Source organism: Myotis brandtii, unplaced genomic scaffold (assembly GCF_000412655.1).
Source record: "Myotis brandtii unplaced genomic scaffold, ASM41265v1 scaffold430, whole genome shotgun sequence".
Classification (NCBI taxonomy): domain Eukaryota; kingdom Metazoa; phylum Chordata; class Mammalia; order Chiroptera; family Vespertilionidae; genus Myotis; species Myotis brandtii.
Genome location: NW_005366456.1, coordinates 258,851 through 279,229, shown reverse-complemented (window position 1 = coordinate 279,229; position 20,379 = coordinate 258,851). Strand labels below are relative to the sequence as shown.

Below are 20,379 nucleotides of genomic sequence, written 5' to 3'. Positions count from 1 at the left end.
CCTGAGTCTGTTTGTGAATCTGGGGTGGAGGCCCAAGAATCTGCATTGTTGACAAACACCCCAGATGAACACAATGTATGTGGTCCGTGGATTCCTCTGATTGATGGAGGGATGGTTGACTATTTACGTAGAGAAATGCACTCCGAAAAGCTGGCTCCAGGTGGCTCGTACCAGTGCCCTGGGAGACAGTTCAGGTGTGGGCTGAAGGGCAGTAAGACGGGGGGTGATGGTTGGCACAGAGCTGCTGACAGGCCTCGGGGCCACCAGGACACGTGGAGGAGATGCTTTTCCAAGTGGCCGAAATGAGACGGTCAAGGACCCGATAGCCACTGAGCCAAAATATTTAGAAGGTTTGATTATGTTTGTGAGGAAAGGGAGGGTGAAAAAAATGACATTTTGTTGATGGAAGTAAAAGAAAATCACCACTTAAACACAAATACATTTGGAAACTGCCTGCATGTCCAATTAAAGAGTTGTGGTCGCATCCATTCAACTGAGCATTACTGTAGCCATTAAAGTGACGATTACAAAAGCTATGAAAACAGGCTGACGGTAGAATGTAAATGGAGAAATTCTAGACATGAAATATTCAGTATGTTCACAACGCAGGGGGAAAAAAAGAAAAGAAAAATAACTCACCAGGATATAGGGGGAAAACATGAAAATTCACCAAAATATTAACACTAGTCAAGTGCTGAGATCTTGGATATGTTTTCCCCATTTCTATCTGTTCTCTCAATTTTTCTCTTCTACATTGTCTTAACTACAAATATATTTTTAAAAACCACAAGAACCTGAGTTTCAAAGCCATTTTCAAGTGCTCAAGGGCTCCCTCATTTCCTTTTGTGAGATTCCCAAATTCAAAGGTTCTAAGAGAATCGTGTCCACATTCTTTAGTAACCTGCTCTCTCAGATCTCGCACTAGTCTAAACATCTCATCACCCCCAGCCTCCACCTGGCTCCATTTTTCCAGTGCTGCCTTTTCAGTAATAAAATGAATACAATCAGCAATCTTTTCTCTCCTGTCAGCAACCATGGTTACTTACTCTGGGCACAGATGACTGCTCACGCCCAAGGAGGTTATAAATAAGCCTCCTGAACGGTTATTAAAAACCAGGACACTGGGAAAATGTCTCCGGACCCAGAAAATGTCAGCGAGACCGTGACATGCGGCAGGAGTGCCCCACACACTTGGGGGTGGGCTCTGTCCCGTCTGCGTCTGCCCTCTGCTGCCCTCTCACACCTGCTGTCTCTGCTTCCCCACAGACAGGGAATGAACCTGGGAAGAGAAATGAGAGACGAACAGCTTCTCCCATGACTCTCATGCTGCTGGGCCATCTGACGCCTGTGAGCCTGGTTCAGGGCCATGAAGTGCCCACCAGGGCACGGCTTCCTTGAGGAGCAAAGGAAGTCACCCCGCGGGGCCCGTCAGAAGGTTTCCCTGAATCACATCCTCAGCACTGAGTGGAGAGGGCTGGGATCCATCCCACCTGCCCCTTCAAAACACCTCCTTGCTGGTCTGAAATCCCCCATTAAAGTCACCACAGGAACATGCCCCAAAGACCCAAAAACCATGGGTACCATACATATTGGATATTTGATGTCAAATTCAAATTGGGGGAGGGGGCGCTGCTGGAGAAAGGAACAGGCCAGGGAGTCAGCCACAGATGGGGGGACACCTACAGTTCAGCAGGAGATGTGTGGTTTTTACCCTCTTCCTTTGAAGATATGATCTCAGTTTCCCTTTGAGAAGTGCCCCCGTTCCCCACCTCTTCACCCCATTGCCATTCTCATTCCCTGCAATCTCTTTGGCCTTGAGCCCATTGCCTGGCTCCCAGGATGGGCATGTGACTCAGGCCTGGCCAATCAGAGCAACCATCCTCCCTGGCCACAGGAGTTAGCTGAACAATTGTTAGGTGACCCAAGTCAGGCAAATGTGACTTCATTCTGGGACTTTTGGTGACACTGTTAAGAAAGCGCAGTCCCCACACCCCTTGACCTAAGGAACGTTAGCCGGGAGCTGCTGAGCCACCTTGGCTGCCCCGGGCAGAGCCTGCCTGGGAACGGAGCCAGCGGCCAGGCACAGGCGGGGAAGCAAGGGCAGGGGAGAGAGAAGCGGAGGCTGGTGCCGTCAGTCCTGCTGACACCTGCACCCAGCTGGGCCTGGAACCAAAACCCTGTGAACTTTGCAGTCACTTGACTTAGAAGAGAACTCATTTGTTTACACAAGTTGGAGTTGGGATTCTGACACTTACAAACAAGAGTTCTGTAATTCCTGTGAACAGACAATCCCCGGGCATTTGCCAAGGAGTTCCCAGGCTGGCCCGGGAGCCACCGGACGGGGCTCAAGGTGAACGGGAGGGTCTCAAGTCTGTGCAACCAGCCTGGGCACATATCCTCCCCCGGGGAGGGCGTGAACAAGGGCGGTTGAGGGTGGCCACACAAGTGGCAAGTCCCGGGTGCCTGCTGCCCAGGAGGTTCAACCAACAGTTTAAAGAAAGAAATTGGGTTAGAGGATGGGTATCCAAGTTATGCAGGGGAATAGGAGAAATGTTCTGCATTACAAGGAGGAAAACCATGTCAGGCCTTCTTGGTGCGCCGAGCCTGTGCAGATCCCCACACTGCTGTTTTCTCGTTCTTTCCATTTGCCAGCAACGCCGAAAACTCCCGCACTGCCCCCGAGCAATCAGTGCATCTCCGTGTTGCACAACAAGTGCCCTTGTCAAGGTGTGTAGGTGATGCGTGTTAAAGGCGTGGACGTGCCCCAACAATGCAACACGGTTCCAAGGCGGCCACGGGCCCTTTCAGAGTTCTGTTCCTGCTGCGTCCCTGCACATGCTGGTCAAGGACACATGCACTTCCAGCGGGTGCTGGTCTGGGTCACAAATCACAGAGAAGCCCTGGCTGGTGTGCTCAGTGGTTAGAGCGTTGGGCGGCACACCGAAGGGTATTGGGTTTGATTCCCGATCAAGGGTACGTACCTGGGTTGCAGGTTTGATCTCTGGCCCCAGTTGAGATATGCGTGGGAGGCAACTAACCAATGTGTTTCTCTCACATCAATGTTTCTCACTCTCTCTCTCGCTCTCCCCTTTCTACTCTCCCTCCCTTCCACTCTCTTTAAAAAAATCAATGGAAAAATAAAATATCCTTAAGTGAGAATTAACAACAACAAAAAAATTAAATCACAGAATAGGCAAATTTATCCATTTCTGTTTTCAAATTCATCTTCTTCTTGCTCCCAGAAGTCTTCCCCCACGGGCACTGGGAACCTCTGCCAATTTCCTCTCCTAAGTCACCCTCATCCTCTTATTTCAGTCTCCACCCTGTTTACACCTTGGCCGCTGCCATCGTCACCTCTTTCCTGGCTGCACAGTCTTGGACTGCCTCCTAATGGGCCTCCCTGCATCAGCATTGGCCTTCTTCTGATCAATGAATTCCTCACAGGGAAGACAAGCCATCTTTAAAAAATGCAAATCTGATCATGTTACTTCCCCTCCCCATTTGTCCCGAAATTTCCAGGGCTTTCCATTGTACTTAGTGGAAAGGCTCAAACCCTTAAAATAAATATTCCGAATACTTCTCCACCATCTAACCCTTCCTTCTCTTAGTTCTTTATACTCGCTACCACAGGGCCTTTGCATATGCTGCTCTTGCTACCTGGAGTGCTCCTCCCCTTATCCCTTAAGCATCTATTTTTTTAGAATGTCATCTCTGAACTCCTGACTTGGCCATATCCCTCTTTGTATATGCCTTCCTAGCCCCACATTTACCACAGATGGAATTTCATATCACACAGTTAGATTGTTACTATCTATTAAACTCCACTACACTGTGAGGTACAGGAGGGCAAGGCCCATGTCTACTTTGGCTCAGCAGTGCACCCATAGCACAGGGCATGGCACGGATCAATAGTAATAACAGCTAATATTCCCTGAACACTTGGAGGGTATTAGGCACTGTCCTAAATTCTTTATGCAGATTAACTCATTTAATTTCCACAAAAACCTACAAAGCACTGTTGTCATTCCACTTCAAAGATGAGGATGCTGAGGCACAGAATAGATAAGCTAGCTGCCCAAGGTTACATAGGGATTAATCTGCAAAGTCCAATTTCCAACGCATTCGTTCTGCTGTAGCTCACAGGGCAGGCACTCAAGGCACATTTGCTGGTTGGCTGGCTGGCCTCATTTAATTTCCACAAAAACCTACAAAGCACTGTTGTCATTCCACTTCAAAGATGAGGATGCTGAGGCACAGAATAGATAAGCTAGCTGCCCAAGGTTACATAGGGATTAATCTGCAAAGTCCAATTTCCAACGCATTCGTTCTGCTGTAGCTCACAGGGCAGGCACTCAAGGCACATTTGCTGGTTGGCTGGCTGAATGAATGAATGAATGAGCAGAAACCATCTTTCTCTTTCCCCACTCCTATCCACACCTGCATTCCCTTCTCACAGGTGCCGGCTCTCCCTGACCCCACCACTCCTCACAGAATCGACTGATCCTCAAAGGACAGCCACATTCCCTTTCTCGTCATTCCCAGGCCCTTCTCCAGGGACCAGCTGACACTCCCCAGCTGTCCTGTGGTGCGGCCTCTGCCTGCAGCAACCGGTCCCAAATCCAAGGCTACTGTACGCCTGGCCCCTGTGTGTAACGTGAACCCTGACCCTAACCTGCACTACAGCCTTAGTCTCCTCTGCACTGCTGCCCCTGCCTGGGGCCAGACCTGCACGTGTCTCCTCTGTCTTTCTGGCCTCTGACCGGGCACACCGTCCGGGACTGCCACCTTTGCTTCCTGTCATTCAGCTCTCACTGGACACTTGTGCTCTCGAGTTTCCCTCTAGCCCTGCCAGAGCCACCCAGACACTTCAGCAAACTGCTGCCACAGGAAAAGGAGTCCTGTCGCTTTCGATTGAGCCACGGTACAATTGTCCTGAGTGGGTTCACGACCCTTCGCGTGAGGATGCACGCCAGAGAGGTGAAGAGCAAGGGCTTTGCAGACCACTCATTCAGGGTCAGGGCCTGGCCATCAGTGGTGACTGAGGGGAGGTGACAACTCTTTGAACTCTAGTGTACTCATCTGTAAAATGGGTGTAACAATCAGCCGTATCTCACAGGGCTGTTGGGAGGGTTATGTTACTGTGAAGTCATTAGCATGTCAGGTCACAGTCAGTGGTCTGTTGTGATTATCATCAGTTACTGTCACCATCATCACTCACTGCTGCCATGGGGTAGTGGCTAAGGGCACAGGCTCTGGAGCTAGAACACCCGTGTTTGAGTCCTCCTCCTCCACTTACACCTGTGGCCTGTGTCTCACCTATTTCACCTGTAAAATGGGCCCCTAACAACTCTACCTACCTCACAGGGAGGTGGTGAGTTAGTCCACAGTAAGGTGCTTAGAACTATACCGAGAGCATGGTGAACACCTAGTCATATTAGCTGTCATGGATGTTATTACTGTTTCAAATACTGTGATCATGCAGGCTGCAGGCTACTTTGGAGTTGAATTCAGGGAATGGCTTCTGTGAGGCTCCCCCTGGCGCTGTGTAAGGGGTGACCGTGCCCGCTGACTCACTCCCTGTGAACGTAGGGATACACTGTGTTTTCCAAGGAGGGACGCATACTCCCAGTTCTGGCCAAACCGGGAAGTGCCACAGCCCACATCTGAGGCTGGCACGCCACTGGGCCGATCTGTTTTTCCAGATCTGTTCTAAGGAAAAACGGTGCCCACAGAAAGATCATGCTTAGTGCCAGATTAAACATTACAGAACATCTGAGGCTGGCACGCCACTGGGCCGATCTGTTTTCCAGATCTGTTCTAAGGAAAAACGGTGCCCGAAGAAAGATCATGCTTCGTGCCAGATTAAACATTACAGGCGTATTCAATAAGGTAAGTTGCTGACCATGGGGGGAAAAATCCATTATCCTGAAATCTAGCTTTCATCAAAGGATCAAGGTGTTGCCACTAAGCCCTTTGTGACACGTACGTGTTACTCACAGGCTGAGATTCTAGGGTTTAAAGATGCTCCGGCAGTTCAGACACTGCCTTCTCAAAAGACTGCCGAGTTTTCTGGCAAAATCCAAATGCAACAGTGCGAGCTGGCAACAAAGACCGACTCCCCGCTAGTCCGCACCGTGGCCCTGGTGGCTGCTACGTACAGTGTAGGGTCTGCTCCAGGGACACGCGGTGAAGCAGTGTTTCGAATACTAGTGGCAATCTTTCTTCTAGGCCAGTGGTCGGCAAACTGCAGCTCCTTGAGTGTGGCTCTTCCACAAAATACCACGTGCGGGCATGCACATACAGTGTGATTGAAACTTCGTGGCCACACTCAAGGGGCCAAAGAGCCGCATGTGGCTCGCGATCCGCGGTTTGCCGACCACGGTTCTAGGCTATCGTCTGACAGATCCACGGAAACACGCGAGCACAGAATAGGTTTCTCTCGTTCCCTGTCTCCACGCTCCTCCCACGCTGGTTAGGAAGAGAGCCCACCGGAGCATCTTCACACCTGGACATAAGTGCGGATGTGCACGGCTGGTGGACAAGGGAGCTGCAGCCGCTAAAACAGGTCTAGAGGCCAAAATTATGCACCGGCATGTTTGAGACGAGAAACAATGGAAATAAAAAAGTACCAGGTAACCATTTAGAGGTTTCAGATGTGTCAAGAACTATGTTAGCGATTTTAAATGCATTATCATTTAATTCTGACAAAAACCCTTCAAAAGAAGTACGATTATTCACTAACTGTCATGGCCGAGGAGACAGAACCTAGCGGACTTGCAGACTCACTCCAGGTCACAGAGCTCACACTGATGAAGCTGGATCTGGACCCTGAAGTGACTCCGTAACTGGTGCTTCAAACCCTTAATGAACTGGGACCCTGAAAAGCCAGCACTCCTGTGAGCAAGTCCATCCTCGCTGCTCACCTCCCTCGCCTGTGCTGTCCAACAGGGTAGCCGCTAGCTACACGTGGCTATCGAAATTTAAACTGATTAAAAAGAAACGAAATTCGAAATTTAGTTCATTGCTATTGAGCAGTTAAAATATGGCCAGTGCAGCTGATGGCCTGAATTTCTAATTTCATTTAATTTTCGTTAATTCAAATTTCAATGGTCACATGTAGCTAGTGCAGGGGTGGGCAAACTTTTTGATTTGAGGGACATAATGGGTTCTTAAACTGGACCGGAGGGCCGGAACAAAAGCATGGATGGAGTGTTTGTGTGAACTAATATAAATTCAAAGTAAACATCCTTACATAAAAGGGTCTAAAGTCCCTGCCTCTTTCTTAAGATCAGAGACTATATGTTCTTCAAATGTACCTGTGTGGCCTTTCCAACGTTCCTCAACTCCCAGATCTGAGTGCCCCGTAAGTTCCAGGGTGAGGACAAGAAAATAAGAACAGATAAAACCCAGGAACAAGTGTTCTCAGCAGGAGGCTGGTTAAATCGCAGGCTCCGGTGCCCCACCTCTGCAGGCTCTGCTGCGGGGATCTGGGGGCCTGGAGTCCATGTTTGAATCAAGCAGCTAATGATTGGGATGCAGGTGGTGTAGCTTTGAGGCGCTGCTTTGGAGGCTGACTTACTTATCTCCTGGCCTCTTACACAATTATAGCACATAAATCTTAGGAGAACAGCGCAAACAGGGCAGGAAGCCAGGCAGTCATCGCTCCGCACTAATTGCTCACTTCTACGACATTAGCAAGGTGCTTCGTCACCAAGGCCCCGCGTTTTTCCATCTGAAACATGGGGGTGAGGATGTGTGTTATTTGTCCTCTAGGACAAGTGAGAACACAGGTGTGAAAGCATTCGAGGGGGACAGCAGCTAAAAACACACGCGTAGATATCCTGCAACTCAGAGACACGTTCTGCCTGTTAGCAGAGAGTTTACCTAGATTTCACATTTTTAAAAAATGTAATTTTTTGCTCTAACCGGTTTGGCTCAGTGGATAGAGCGTCGGCCTGCAGACTTAAGGGTCCCAGGTTCGATTCCGGTCGGGGCATGTGCCTTGGTTTCGGGCACATACCCAGTGGGGAGTGTGCAGGAGGCAGCTGATCGATGTTTCTCTCTCATCAATGTTTCTAACTCTCTATCCCTCTCCCTTCCTCTCTGTAAAAAAACCAATAAAATATATTTTTTAAGAAATGTAATTTTTTTTAAAGCTATCTCCACAAGAAGAGAACACTCATTCTCTTGGTTTTTTTTTTCTTTTTCTTTCGTTAATCCTCACCCAAGGATATGTTTTTATTGATTTTAGAGAGGAAGGGAAGAAGAGAGAGAGAGAAACATCTATGTGAGAGAGAAACATGGATTGGCTGCCTCCTGCACTCACCCTGACCTGGAACTGAACCCACAACCCAGGTATGTGCCCTGACTGGGAATCGAACCTACACTCCCTGGTGCACGGGATGATGCTCCAACCAACCGGGCCACCCGGCCAGGGCAAGTGCACAGCTTTACCTTGTCTGAGCAAGTGGGAGATTTGACAGCATGGGCTCATGTTAGGTTGCAGCCTGGTGGTTAGGAGTCACATGGGGTCATGAGCACAGGTTCAAGCCTCCCCGACCTTTGAAAAGCTGGGTCAAGTCCCTGAGCCTCTCTGTGCCTCAGTTTCTTCAACTCTGAAATGAGAATTTAATAGTCTTCCTCCCTCATTGGGTTGTGATAATTAACCGAGTGAATATTTATAAAGTGCTCAGAACAATGTTTGGCACAGGGCAAGAGCTGTGTCACTGGCCGAGTGAATAAATAACTGCATGTGGCAACACGCAGCGGGAGCTCACCTGCACCAGTTCACCGGTCTCCACCCAGACTCACTGGACTGTGGGACCCGCTGTACCCGGTAGATGTGGTCTCCCTCCTCGGGGCCAGGCCACCAGGAGCAGATACACTCAGTGTACAGTGGGGCCTTGACTTACAAGTGTCCCGACTAACGAGTTTGAGACACCAGCCGTCTCTCGGCCGATTTTTTGCTTTGAGTTGTGAGCTAAAATTCAGGTTATGAGCCAGCTTCAGATACCCCACCGCTAGTTGGCACAGGGAACGTCACAGTGAACGCCACAACATCAGCCCAGCATCACGTGTCTCACTCGTTCTCTTTTTGATTTGACATACGAGTAATTTGAGTTACGAGCTCCGTCATGGAACGAATTAAACTCGTAAGTCAAGGCCCCACTGTATCTCAGAGCGGTACTTCTCAAGCGACGCGTGGTGACGGACCAGCTTATTCTGAATCCACTGTGGACTGATGGGTGCCTTCCTGAACAGGACTGATACACAGCAACGCCACATGCAACTCCCGCAATGCACCACGGGTTCTGCAACACCCTCGCTGGTGGGCAGCTGGGCCCATAAATGAGCACAACAAGCATGCACTTGGGTGTTGTCAGATTGCTCTACGAGTCCCTAAACAGTGTCCTTTCAGTCCTTACCTCGCTGGGCACTGCGGCCAGCCTGGTCCTCAGGCCCTCGGAGTAGCGCCAGCTTAGGGAGCATCTTCACGTCGCCACACACACACACGAACAAGCCAGACAATGTGGCTGGAGAGGGTGGGTATTGGGTTCACTCTCTCTCTCCATCCTCTCCATGTCTACCCTTGACAGCTCTGTCCATGCCTCTTTTGTTGTTGTCTGCACACTAAAACCAGCTCCCTAATGAGAGTCTGGGCTCAGAACAACGGGTTGTGGACGTGTTGGTGCCCAGGCAGCACGGCTTCCAGCTCACAGCTGTCCCTCCTCCTGGATGTCGCCTTTGACCAGCAGGAGCTGCTTTGCCCCATGCCACACCCACAGCCTCGTGTCCCAGTCGCTTGCCAGCAGCCCAAACCCAATGCCCGACTGACATGGTGGTACCAACATCAGCCCCTTTTCTGCAAGAGGGAACCAACTGGGTGGCACCATCCCCAGAGCCCTGTGGGTTGGGCTGAAGCTGGCTGGCTCCTGTCCCCACAGCACCCTTCACTTGGCTCCTCCCCTCCCTGTCCTGTGTCCCCCTTCCCCCTCCTTGGAAGTACCCTCGACACATCACAGGCACCGGATGTCTGCCTCAGCTCTGCTTCTTGGGAACCCGGTCACAGAAGCCATCTGAGACTTGGGTGCATCTTCCCCAGTGACCTGCTGGTGGGGGCGCACAGTGGGACAGCATGCACACCCTGAGGACCGGCATCAGGTCACCCCGAGGTCATCCAGGCCGTGTGCCTGCCGGGGAACAGAACCTACCTGTGGTGTTAGACAGGGCCAGACTTGGGTGCATCTTCCCCAGTGACCTGCTGGTGGGCGCACAGTGGGACAGCATGCACACCCTGAGGACCCGCATCAGGTCACCCCGAGGTCATCCAGGCTGTGTGCCTGCCAGGGAACAGAACCTACCTGTGGTGTTAGACAGGGCTAGCGATTCCATGGAGCCCCGAGGGGTCTGCTCCGTGGGCGTCATGTCCTCGGTGTATTTCAGGGAACTGAGTGGACGGCGGGTCCGGCACTGCTGAGCGGACATGCCCCCTTCCTCCTCCTCCTCCTCCTCATATTTGGGGACCTGGATGCTGCCTCGGGCCTCGCTGAAGCTCTGACTGGACATGTCGCTGTAGCTCTCCTGGGACCGCAGCCTTCCCGGGTAGTAGTCCTCTCGGCACTCCTGGATGAAGCTGCCGCCGTGCCCCTTCAGGGCCAGGGACGAGCTCCTCTTGGGGTTGCTGAAGTGCGGGGCCCACATGTCGGGCGCCGCGCCCGCCCCCTGCGCCCCGGGGCTGTAGGAAGTTCTGATGTTGCACTGGCTGAGCAGCTGCAGGGGGCTCTGCGGCTGGCTCTGCTCCAGCTTGTTCCCGTAATGGAAGGGCTCGTCCCGGCTCCTCCAGATGGGGTCCCGGTTGAGGCTGGGTGTCTGGCTGGCCAGGCTGAGCAGGTCCATCTGCAGCGACAGGGGGTCCACGTCGGCGGACAGCCGGTTGGAGCTCACCTGCAGCTGGCCGTGCGGGCTCAGCACGGGCTCCTCCGTCTTGCCCTTGTTCTTGCCGATTTTGGCGCTGCGCCGGGACTCCTTGGCCCTGGCATTCTGGAAGGCTGAATCGGACGAGTCCGAGCCATTGGGGTCCTCCCCGGCGCTGCAGGCCCGGGAGCAGAATATCTGGCCCTGCTTGGGGAGGAAGGGCCGCCCGAGGAGGGACTTCTTGCAGTGAGCGCAGCAGAAGCAGGTCTCGGTGGCGTGCCAGTGCTGGCCGTCGTAGGTCATCTGGCCCTGGTCGATCCCTGAGGAGAGAAGACACGGGAGAGGCTGACGAGCGGCTCAGACTGTTCACTGCACTGTGAGACGTACACATGCTGGTGTGGCGGGGCTCCACCTGTGGCAGGATCCCATGTGATTACACCCGTGGTCAGGCCCCTCGTAAATGGTACTCATGTCCTATCACCCGCGCCTCCTTCTTGTTCTAGGCGGTTCCTTGTAACTCATTTGCTCTGAGTAGAGAAACTAGGTCAGAATGGCCTGCCATGAATCCTGCCCGGGGCACACTTCTCCAGACAAACAGCATCATGATACCAACGGAGGACAAATGCTTTGCATAGATGTAAACTCATACAACCCCTCCAGGGCATGAGGAGGTGCCTCACATCATTTCCATTTTTTTCAGATGAGAAAACAGGCACAGGAGGCTAGAGAACCAGCCGAATGTAACACAGCTGGGAGTCATAGATGGGATCTACCCAGGAAGCCTGGCCCTTCCCACGACATGGGTACCGCCTCCTTCACTCTACTTAGGGGTCTGCGCAAAGGTCAGCTCCTTGTGGAAGTTGTCCTGACCACCCCACTGACACCTCTCCATCACCCCCACCCACACCTGCTGCATTTCTCTTTACAGAATCATCCACCTGCCATCAGACTGCACATGTGCACCTGTCCACTAGTTCTCCCTCCACAGCAGCGAAGCTCTAGGACAGTGGTCGGCAAACTGCGGCTCTCGAGCCACATGCGGCTCTTTGGCCCCTTGAGTGTGGCTCTTCCACAAAATACTATAGGCAAAACTGTTCCATGCAGCATTGGAAGCATACTCTCATCCCTGGCAAACTTAAAGAGAGGTAGGAAAATCTCCTCAGATCTGGCTACATCAAAAGCGTGCAGCATATTCAGAAGGATGTCAGTGGAGTGCTGTTAGACTCCAGTGGTCGGCAAACTCATTCGTCAACAGAGCCAAATATCAACAGTACAACGATTGAAATTTCTTTTGAGAGCCAAATTTTTTAAACTTAAACTATATAGGTAGGTACATTGTTATTAACTTAATTAGGGTACTCCTAAGGCTTAGGAAGAGCCACACTCAAGGGGCCAAAGAGCTGCATGTGGCTCGCGAGCTGCAGTTTGCCGACCACGGCCCTAGGCAATGGCTCCATCTCTCTGTGCCTCCACGGCCCTAGGCAATGGCTCCATCTCTCTGTGCCTCCGTCTCTCCCTAAGGGAACAGGGGGTGATTGTAGCACTTACTTCATGGTTGTTGTGGGGATTGACAGAGTTAATATGAAGAGAATGCTAGACCCCTGACTGTAACTATTCTCACTGCTCGTCTTGTATTTTTTTAGGTCTTAATGCCTATCTCCCTCTTGGCTCTGATGGCCGCTGCCTGGACGCAGGCCAGGGGCGAACTCAGGCTGACTTGGTCTCTCCGCCTCTCTCTCTCCTCTCCTCCAGGGACCCGAGCTGCCCTCCCGGCTGCCCTGGGCCCTCACTGTGGGCTCCTGCTCAGCACAGATCCCCGCAGCTGCAGCCTCCCCTCCCATCACAGGCCTGTCCTCCACCCGCTTCTCCATGCTTCTCTGTGCTTCTGCGAGGAAACATGCTCAGATAGGCAGCAGGGGCCTCCTTCTGGGGTGGGGGCCTCGCAGAAGGCTGGGTCTCTGTGGGGAGGGGCCGGGAGGTGTGTTACAAAGTGGGGAGGGGACGGGGAGGCGTGTTACAAAGTGGGGAGGCGTGTTACAAAGTGGCCCAGCCGGCAGCGGAACGTGGTCCCTGATAAACATCAGCAACAGTCACATGGTGCCCTGAACTGCCCCTGAACTCTGAACATCTGGAAAGGGCTCTGCCGGTCCAGGGAAGTAAGTGCTCTTTCCTCTCCCCTCTAAGCCCTTTAAGTACTTCTCTGAGGGTGATGTGTCTACTGCTGCCACAGCCGCCCTCTGTTTATAGGACTGTTTGCTGTGCGCAGGCAAAAGTACCGTTGCCCTAGCAACGGCTGCCTGATGCAGGTCTGCTCTGAGCAGCTATATAAATACGGAATATTTGCAGAATGTGGTCAGAGTAAAGCACCAGGGACTGTGGTATGCATGATACACAGAGCATACCTTTCACCGCTGCAGGAAATTATGTTTTACAGAAAAGTGGACCTAGAACAAAAAAAATCAGGGGCAGCGTTTTAACGCAGCAGGGACAGTTCTGCAGGCCACGGAGCGCTTTTCTGGTAAAACACGCACGCCTTTTTATGGATTTAGGAGGAAAGAAGAGGGAACGCCAATCACCGTTCTCGAATAGCTAGAAGTGAGGAGAGAAGGCGGGGCCTTCTGAGGGGCGGGGCTGTGGGCACGGTCAGGTTTTCTCTCTTCGTGCCACTGAGCGCCATCTGCAGTGGCAGTGTCTGGAGCGGCTCTGATGCCCCCCCCCCCCGGAGAGGGACAGAAGACGCAGAAACACTGATGAGAAGGGGCATCGCTGCTGTGAGCACGTTTTCTGTACACTCAGCCCCTCTCACCTGAGCAAGCACCTACTTGCAGACTCAGAACCCACAGCGAGAATGTGGGCAGGTAGGTGGTCTGTCTCCCCTGACAGCATCCCACCCCCGCCCTTCCTCACGGGCCCAGACACTTGTCCAAACCAGGGTCCCCATTCCCTAACACTTACCGTTCAAGGAAGCTTGTCTCTGACTGCTCTGACCTTGTGAGAGTGAAAGCTGTGGGATTCTTGGTTGACTCCAGGCCCTGGAGATGAGGTGTTTAGGGCTGGGGGAGGAACCGGGGCGTCCCTCAGGCCCCAGGAGGGAATGCTGCTGGGCAGAGGTCAGCATAGTGATGCTAAGCCCTGGGCCTGGCAGGGCCGCCAGCCCGGGAAGGCCTCCCAGCAGCAGGCCGTTTGGGATGGACACCCGACAACAAAGGACTGAGCACACGTAGGTGCCTTGTCCACAAAGCTGTGATTTCTATCCACACACGAAACCCTCCAAATGACTAGCTGATTTTTCATTTGAATGCATCACTTCTGATGAACCAGGGAAGCATATCAAACTCACGGCCCACGGGCAACATGCCTCGTTTATTTGGCCCCTGTTAGCCTTTGAGTTTGACATGCTTGAACCAGGAGACAGCCACTTCTCCCTGTTCCTGATGAAATCTCTGACTTCCTCCCCATCGACCCACCGCAGGTGAGACGCTGGCAGTGTCTGAGCACGTTGCCTGGAATTGCACAAACCACAGGAAGACCAGCTGCTGGCCTCACAGACCTTCATCCCCAGCCAGCTTTTCTTTCTTTTTAAAGGGCAGCTGTTTCTCAAGGTGCCAGAACAGGCAAGTTGAAGGAAGAAGCCACAGATGACCGGAATGGCGTTGGACGGCGAACAAATTGGTTAGTATTTGCAAAGGGAAAATGATTTTCACCATCTCAGAACTGCCACTTATTTGGGGAGTTTATAGCTTATGGGCTATTTGAGGTTTTCTTGCTTATATTTGGCTGGGTCAGCCTTTTTTTCTTTTAGACATGCTTGCCAGAAGCCGTTTGGTTTTCTTGACTATCCTACCAAGAAAGCTGCTTTGGTTCCTCCCTCTATTAACACTCGAGTTTTCCAGAGAGGCAGTGGAAGACATCTGTTTATATTTTCCTTCTGAGCCCCTCCCCTTCCCTTGGTAGTGAGGCTGTACATCACATGTCCCACCCAGGGGTGGGGCTATGACTCAGGCAGACCAATAGGAAGCCCTTATTCTCTTGTTTCCAGAGCAGAACACATGACCAGACCAGGGTCTATGGGGCTCCTATATAGAGAACCTGACTTGGATACTGGAAGAACACAGCCCCACTCCTCTACAGGATACAGTTGCTAAGATGCACATAATTGGAGGGTCATCGTGGCCACCATGAGAAGGCAGCTTGCTCCCGAAGGATGCCAACAGAAGGCAAGCCGAGGAGAGACACAGAGGGAGAAAAAGAGTTTGTTTAAACCCTTGATCCATCTCTACCTGATGTCAACATACTCCTTGGCCTTTCTAGTAATGTACGCCAAGAGAGTCCCTTTATTCACTTACGCTAGTATGAGTTGGGTTTCTACCATTTGCACCCAAAGGGATTCTAACGACACCAGACACAGTGAAGGTCCAGTCCCAGGAGGCCCGGGCTGAGCCCCACACGTAGCCTCACCTATGTGTTGGGCACAGGTGTCGCAGTATTCCGCATACAAGGACTCAAAGCAGTGGCAACAGTAGGGCCTTCCCTCCTTCATGATGTAGCGCTGGCCGCCCAGCACCGTCTCGCACTCGAAGCAGCAAAAGTGTTTCATGTGCCAGTGCCGCCCCTCGGCTTCGGTGCATTCGTCAGCGAAGATGATCTGGAGGTGGGGAAGCCAGATGGTTAGGACCCGGCCAGGAGAATGCACGTTACATGAGGACAGGGAGAGTCCCAGACTAGAAGGGTGGGAAAGCTGTCCCCCCGACAAGTTGTTAAACAGAAGTGGATCAGAATATGCTCATTCTATACCTAATCAGCTCCCACATTTGGATTTGCCTGAAGTACAATTAAACACGGTTTTCAGTCTGGCCTTGTAATTAGTTTAACCACATTTTAATAAGAGAAAGAATGTTCTAAATATGAAGAATATAGAGCAGGACCCAAAACTGACAGCTCATGGGCACTTTGAACATACGTATCTGTTTTACCTGACCTATACTTTTAAAAAGTGGGAAATGCCATATAAACATCTGGAATCCTGGTTTATCTTTTGAGTATATCATATGTGGCAACACGCAGTGTATGCCCCCGTGTAGCTGAGTAGCTGGGGCGGGAAGAGGGGCTGCTGCTCCCAGGTGAGTGGTGAGTTCTCAGTTTGGTCCTACTCGTCACCACTCCCTGTTGCCTTAACATGAGCCACCTTCATGTGCAATATCTGTTGCCCTCAGAGCATTTGTGTTTTGACCTTTAATGTAGAGTTTTTAAAAATCTAAAGCATAGATTTAAAAGCTTCCTACAAACTACAGTAATCAAGACAGTGGGTACTGGTATAAGAATAGACATGTAGATCAACAGAATAGAATTGGAAGTACAGAAATAAACCCAAACATTTATGGCCAATTAAATATCAACAAGGGTGTCAAGGACATTCAATTGGGGAAGAATAGTCTCTTCAACAAATGGGGCTGGGACAAGTGGAGAGCCACATGCAAAAGAATGAATCAGAACCCCTACCTCACACTACACACTATAGGAACTCAAAGGGATTAAAGACCTAAAGAGCCAAAAACTATAAAATACCCAGAAGAAAACACAGGTATAAATGTTCATGACCTTGCATTAGGCAATGGTTTCTTAGGTATGATACACTAAAAACGTAAGCAACAAAAGAAAAAATATATAAATTGGACCTTATCCAAGTTAAATTGTTTTGTGTTTCAAAGGACATCTTCAGGAAAATGAAAGCATAACCACAAAATGGGAGAAAGTACTTGCAAATCATGTATCTGATAAGAAACTAGTATCCACAATATATAAATAGTTACAATTCGACAGTGAAAAGAAAATCACATAATTTAAAAAAATGGGCCAAGGATTTGAATAGACTTTTCTTAAAAAAAGAAAAATACACAAATGGCCAATAAACACATGAAAAGATGCTCAACATTATTAGCTGTTAAGGATATGCGAGGCACAACCACTTTACAGCCACTAAGGTGACTATAATAAAAAAGATAAGCAATAAATGTTGAGAATGTGGAGAAATTGGAATCCTCATTTATTGACAGTGGGAATGTAAAATGGTGTAGCTGTTCTGGAAGAAAGTTTGGATTCCCTCAAAAAATTAAACAGAATTTTCATATGACCCAGCAATTCCATTCCTAGAGAACTAGAAATATGTGTCCGCACAAAAACTTGTACATGAATGTTCATAGCAGCATTGTTCATAATTGTTTAAAAGTGGGAACAACTTAAATGTCCATCAATTGAAAAATGGCTAAACAAAATGTGACATATGCATACGACTGAATATCATTCAGCCATGGAAAGGAATACAGTACCGATATAGGCTACAGCCTGTATTAACCTTGAGCACATCATGCTAAGTGAAAGAAGCCAGAGACAAAAGGTTACACATTGTCTGGCTCCATTTATATAAAATGTCTAGAATATGTAAACCCATAGAGACAGAGACTAGATTAGTGGTTTCCAGGGGCTGGGTGAAGGGGCAAAGGGAAGTTTGTGCTAATAGACAGAGTTCCTTTCAGAGAGGGGGTGGGGGGTGATACAAATGATCTGGGATTGGATAGTAGTGATGGTTGCACAACTCTGTGACTATATTAAAAATCACTGAATGTACGCACTTGAAAGGGGTGAACCTTATGCTCTGTGAATTACATCTCAATAAACAAACATTTCAAAGCTCTTAAAGCAGTGGTTCTCAACCTTCCTAATGCCGCGACCCTTTAATACAGTTCCTCATGTTGTGGTGACCCCCAACCATAAAATTATTTTCGTTGCTACTTCATAACTGTAATTTTGCTAGTTATGAATCGTAATGTAAATATCTGATATGCTGGATGTATTTTCATTGTTACAAATTGAATGTAATTAAAGCATAGTGATTAATCACAAAAACAATATGTAATTATATATGTTTTCCGATGGTCTTAGGCAACCCCTGTGAAAGGGTCGTTCGACCCCCAAAGGGGTGGCGACCCACAGGTTGAGAACCGCTGTCTTAAAGCATCATGTTCTATTTGCCATTAAGTAACATAATGCTGTGTTATGAGCACTCATTTCCAGATTTGGAAACTGAGGCATGAAGGTAAAGTGGCTGCCTAGAATCACCGAGCTGGACCTGAACTGTTTCCCGACTACTTGTCTAGTGGGTCTCTCTAGAACAGGGGTCCTCAAACTACGGCCCGCGGGCCACATGCAAACACAAATATTGTATTTGTTCCCGTTTTGTATTTTTACTTTAAAATAAGATATGTGCAGTGTGCATAGAAATTTGTTCATAGTTTTTTTTTAAACTATAGTCCGGCCCTCCAATGGTCTGAGGGACAGTGAACTGGCCCCCTGTTTAAAAAGTTTGAGGACCCCTGCTCTAGAACATCACCATTAGCATTAGAATCCAAATTAGTTAAGGCTGATCAACTTCCTCCTCGAAGAGCGAATCTCTCCTGGACAATTTATAAGGAAGAACTGCCCAGGGGGTAGTGAACTCTGGCTAAAAAAGACAGTATTGTTTATACAGTCCCACATTTCTCTTATAGGGTAGAGAGAACCAAAAATCCACTCTGTGCAGGAGGAAACCCCTGTCCAAGACCTTTCCCCCGATGAATCCCATAATAGTGGTCAGCTTTAGAACATTCTCCTTTCTGCTCCAAACTCTTACAAATTTTTTTTTAATTGAGCCTATAAGCTCCAAACCTTTAGAGTTAAACGAGGTGTTCTAGTCTTCCAGTTCCCAGGTCATACCTGGGTGTGCTTCCGGTGGGAGGAAGCACAGGCCTGGCTTGTGTTCCTGTCTGCTGTCTTACTCCGGGTAGCAAATTCAAGTTCTTAGAGTGCAGGCAGAGGTCTCCAAAGGCAGTATCCATCTGCCTCCTGGATCCTCATCAGAACTTTTATAAATTGTGGGAAAATGAAATAATGCTACCAGCTTTCTTCTCAAACCAATCTGTCCCTCTGAAGCTCAGAAAACAGAGCTTTTAAAGATATAAGTGGCACATCATTAGTGATGATTACTCCCTGGGATTTGGGCTGAAATCTAAAGCTGCACGATACCATGGTTCTTTTCTTTAACATTCTGAATGGACCCAATGCCAGGAGTCACCTCAGCTACAGAAACCAACTGCCTTCCCACTGGGTCCATGAGGCTGTGCGTTCAGTGATGCAGGCCACGTCCCCGGCAGGCCAGCCACCCGGGATGGGGGACTTCTCTCGGGAAAGGGTTAGTATAGGAAGGCGGAGTGGCCTGTGGTTTTCCTCCCTGCAGAAAACCACAGCCCTTCCCCGCCTACCCCAACTCCCCCAACTCCCCTGTGTGGGTTATGCCACAGCGGGCTGCGGGCAGGGCTGCTAGCCCACGGGAGCGCACTGACCTCGTCACAGGCTGCACAGCGCGGCTTCAGGCACTCGGCGTGGTGCCGGCCGCAGTAGATCTTGCCATCCTGGTAGAAGTAGATCAAGTCCACCAGGAGCTCGTTGCAGACGGTGCATATGAAGCAGGGCGGGTGCCAGCAAACCCCGTGGCCGGCGCGGGACGCGAACACGGCGATGTCCCCGCCGTTAATCTGGCCTCCGCACTGCGAGGCAAAGGAAACCTGAGTGTGAACAGCGCTCCCATCGCTCATACCGCGCACAGGTGACAAACGGCCTCCACCTCCACCCATAATCGACCATAAGCACTTATGTTCCCACGAGGCCCTGTGCGACCTGCTTTACATACGTGCTGCCTCCCCCTCTCTCCTTGCGTAGGGCCACCAAGTAAGATGAAGATTAAGTAACTGAGCAAATCAGGACTCACAAAGGCGGGAGAGAGGAAAACTCTGCATCAGAAGGCACACTTACACAAACTCCATCTGGAGGCACAGACAAGGTTAAGAGGAGGAGGAGGAGGAGGCTGTGGGGGCTGAGGGGGGGAGAGGGGCCTTAAGGTGATAAGGGGACTGGGTTCATTCAAATGTGCCCGCCTTTAACTATTTCTCTGACAGTCTTTCAGGCCTGCTCTTCGCCTGCCTCCGCTAGCATCCTTTTACATAATCCTGATTGAAAAGGCACCACTTCTAAGACCAGCCTCTGGAAAGGGCTTCTTCCCTGTCCCTCCGTCATCTTCCCACGCACGTCCCCAAGCTCCTTCCCCATCCAGAAAGGGGCAAGGCAGAGTCCCAGGTAGACCGTGCTTAAGGCTGGGGTTGGGGTAAAACAGATATGGTCTGAGGGCCTTTGAGGGAGGACTTAAGTGTGAGGCAGTGGGTCCGAGGGCAGGCTCTCTGCTGACCACGGTGTTGGCATGAGGTTCACAGCCTGAGGGTCCAGTAACAGGGCCTCACATGAGGGCCAGAGCTTTGGGGACATTGTCTGCAGAGCAGAAACACTACCTCCTAACCTTTCCTACATCATGGGCCTCCCATGGATTGAACTTCTTTCTAGAAAAAGGAGTAAAGAGCTCATGGAACTGGCTCTGGGAGC

The 20,379-nt window shown here is 50.4% G+C and overlaps 1 protein-coding gene across 1 annotated transcript in view; it reads right to left on the bottom strand.

Moving 5' to 3' along the window:
• Positions 1-20,379, bottom strand: part of PRICKLE2 (prickle homolog 2) — a 142,089-nt gene that overhangs the window by 50,901 nt on the left and 70,809 nt on the right. Inside the window, exons 5-7 of the mRNA XM_014546130.1 lie at positions 19,290-19,493; positions 15,373-15,559; positions 10,362-11,234 (exon numbers count right to left, since the gene is read on the bottom strand). Coding sequence (XP_014401616.1) covers positions 10,362-11,234; positions 15,373-15,559; positions 19,290-19,493 — 1,264 coding nt within the window. The remainder of the gene's footprint in view (positions 1-10,361; positions 11,235-15,372; positions 15,560-19,289; positions 19,494-20,379) is intronic.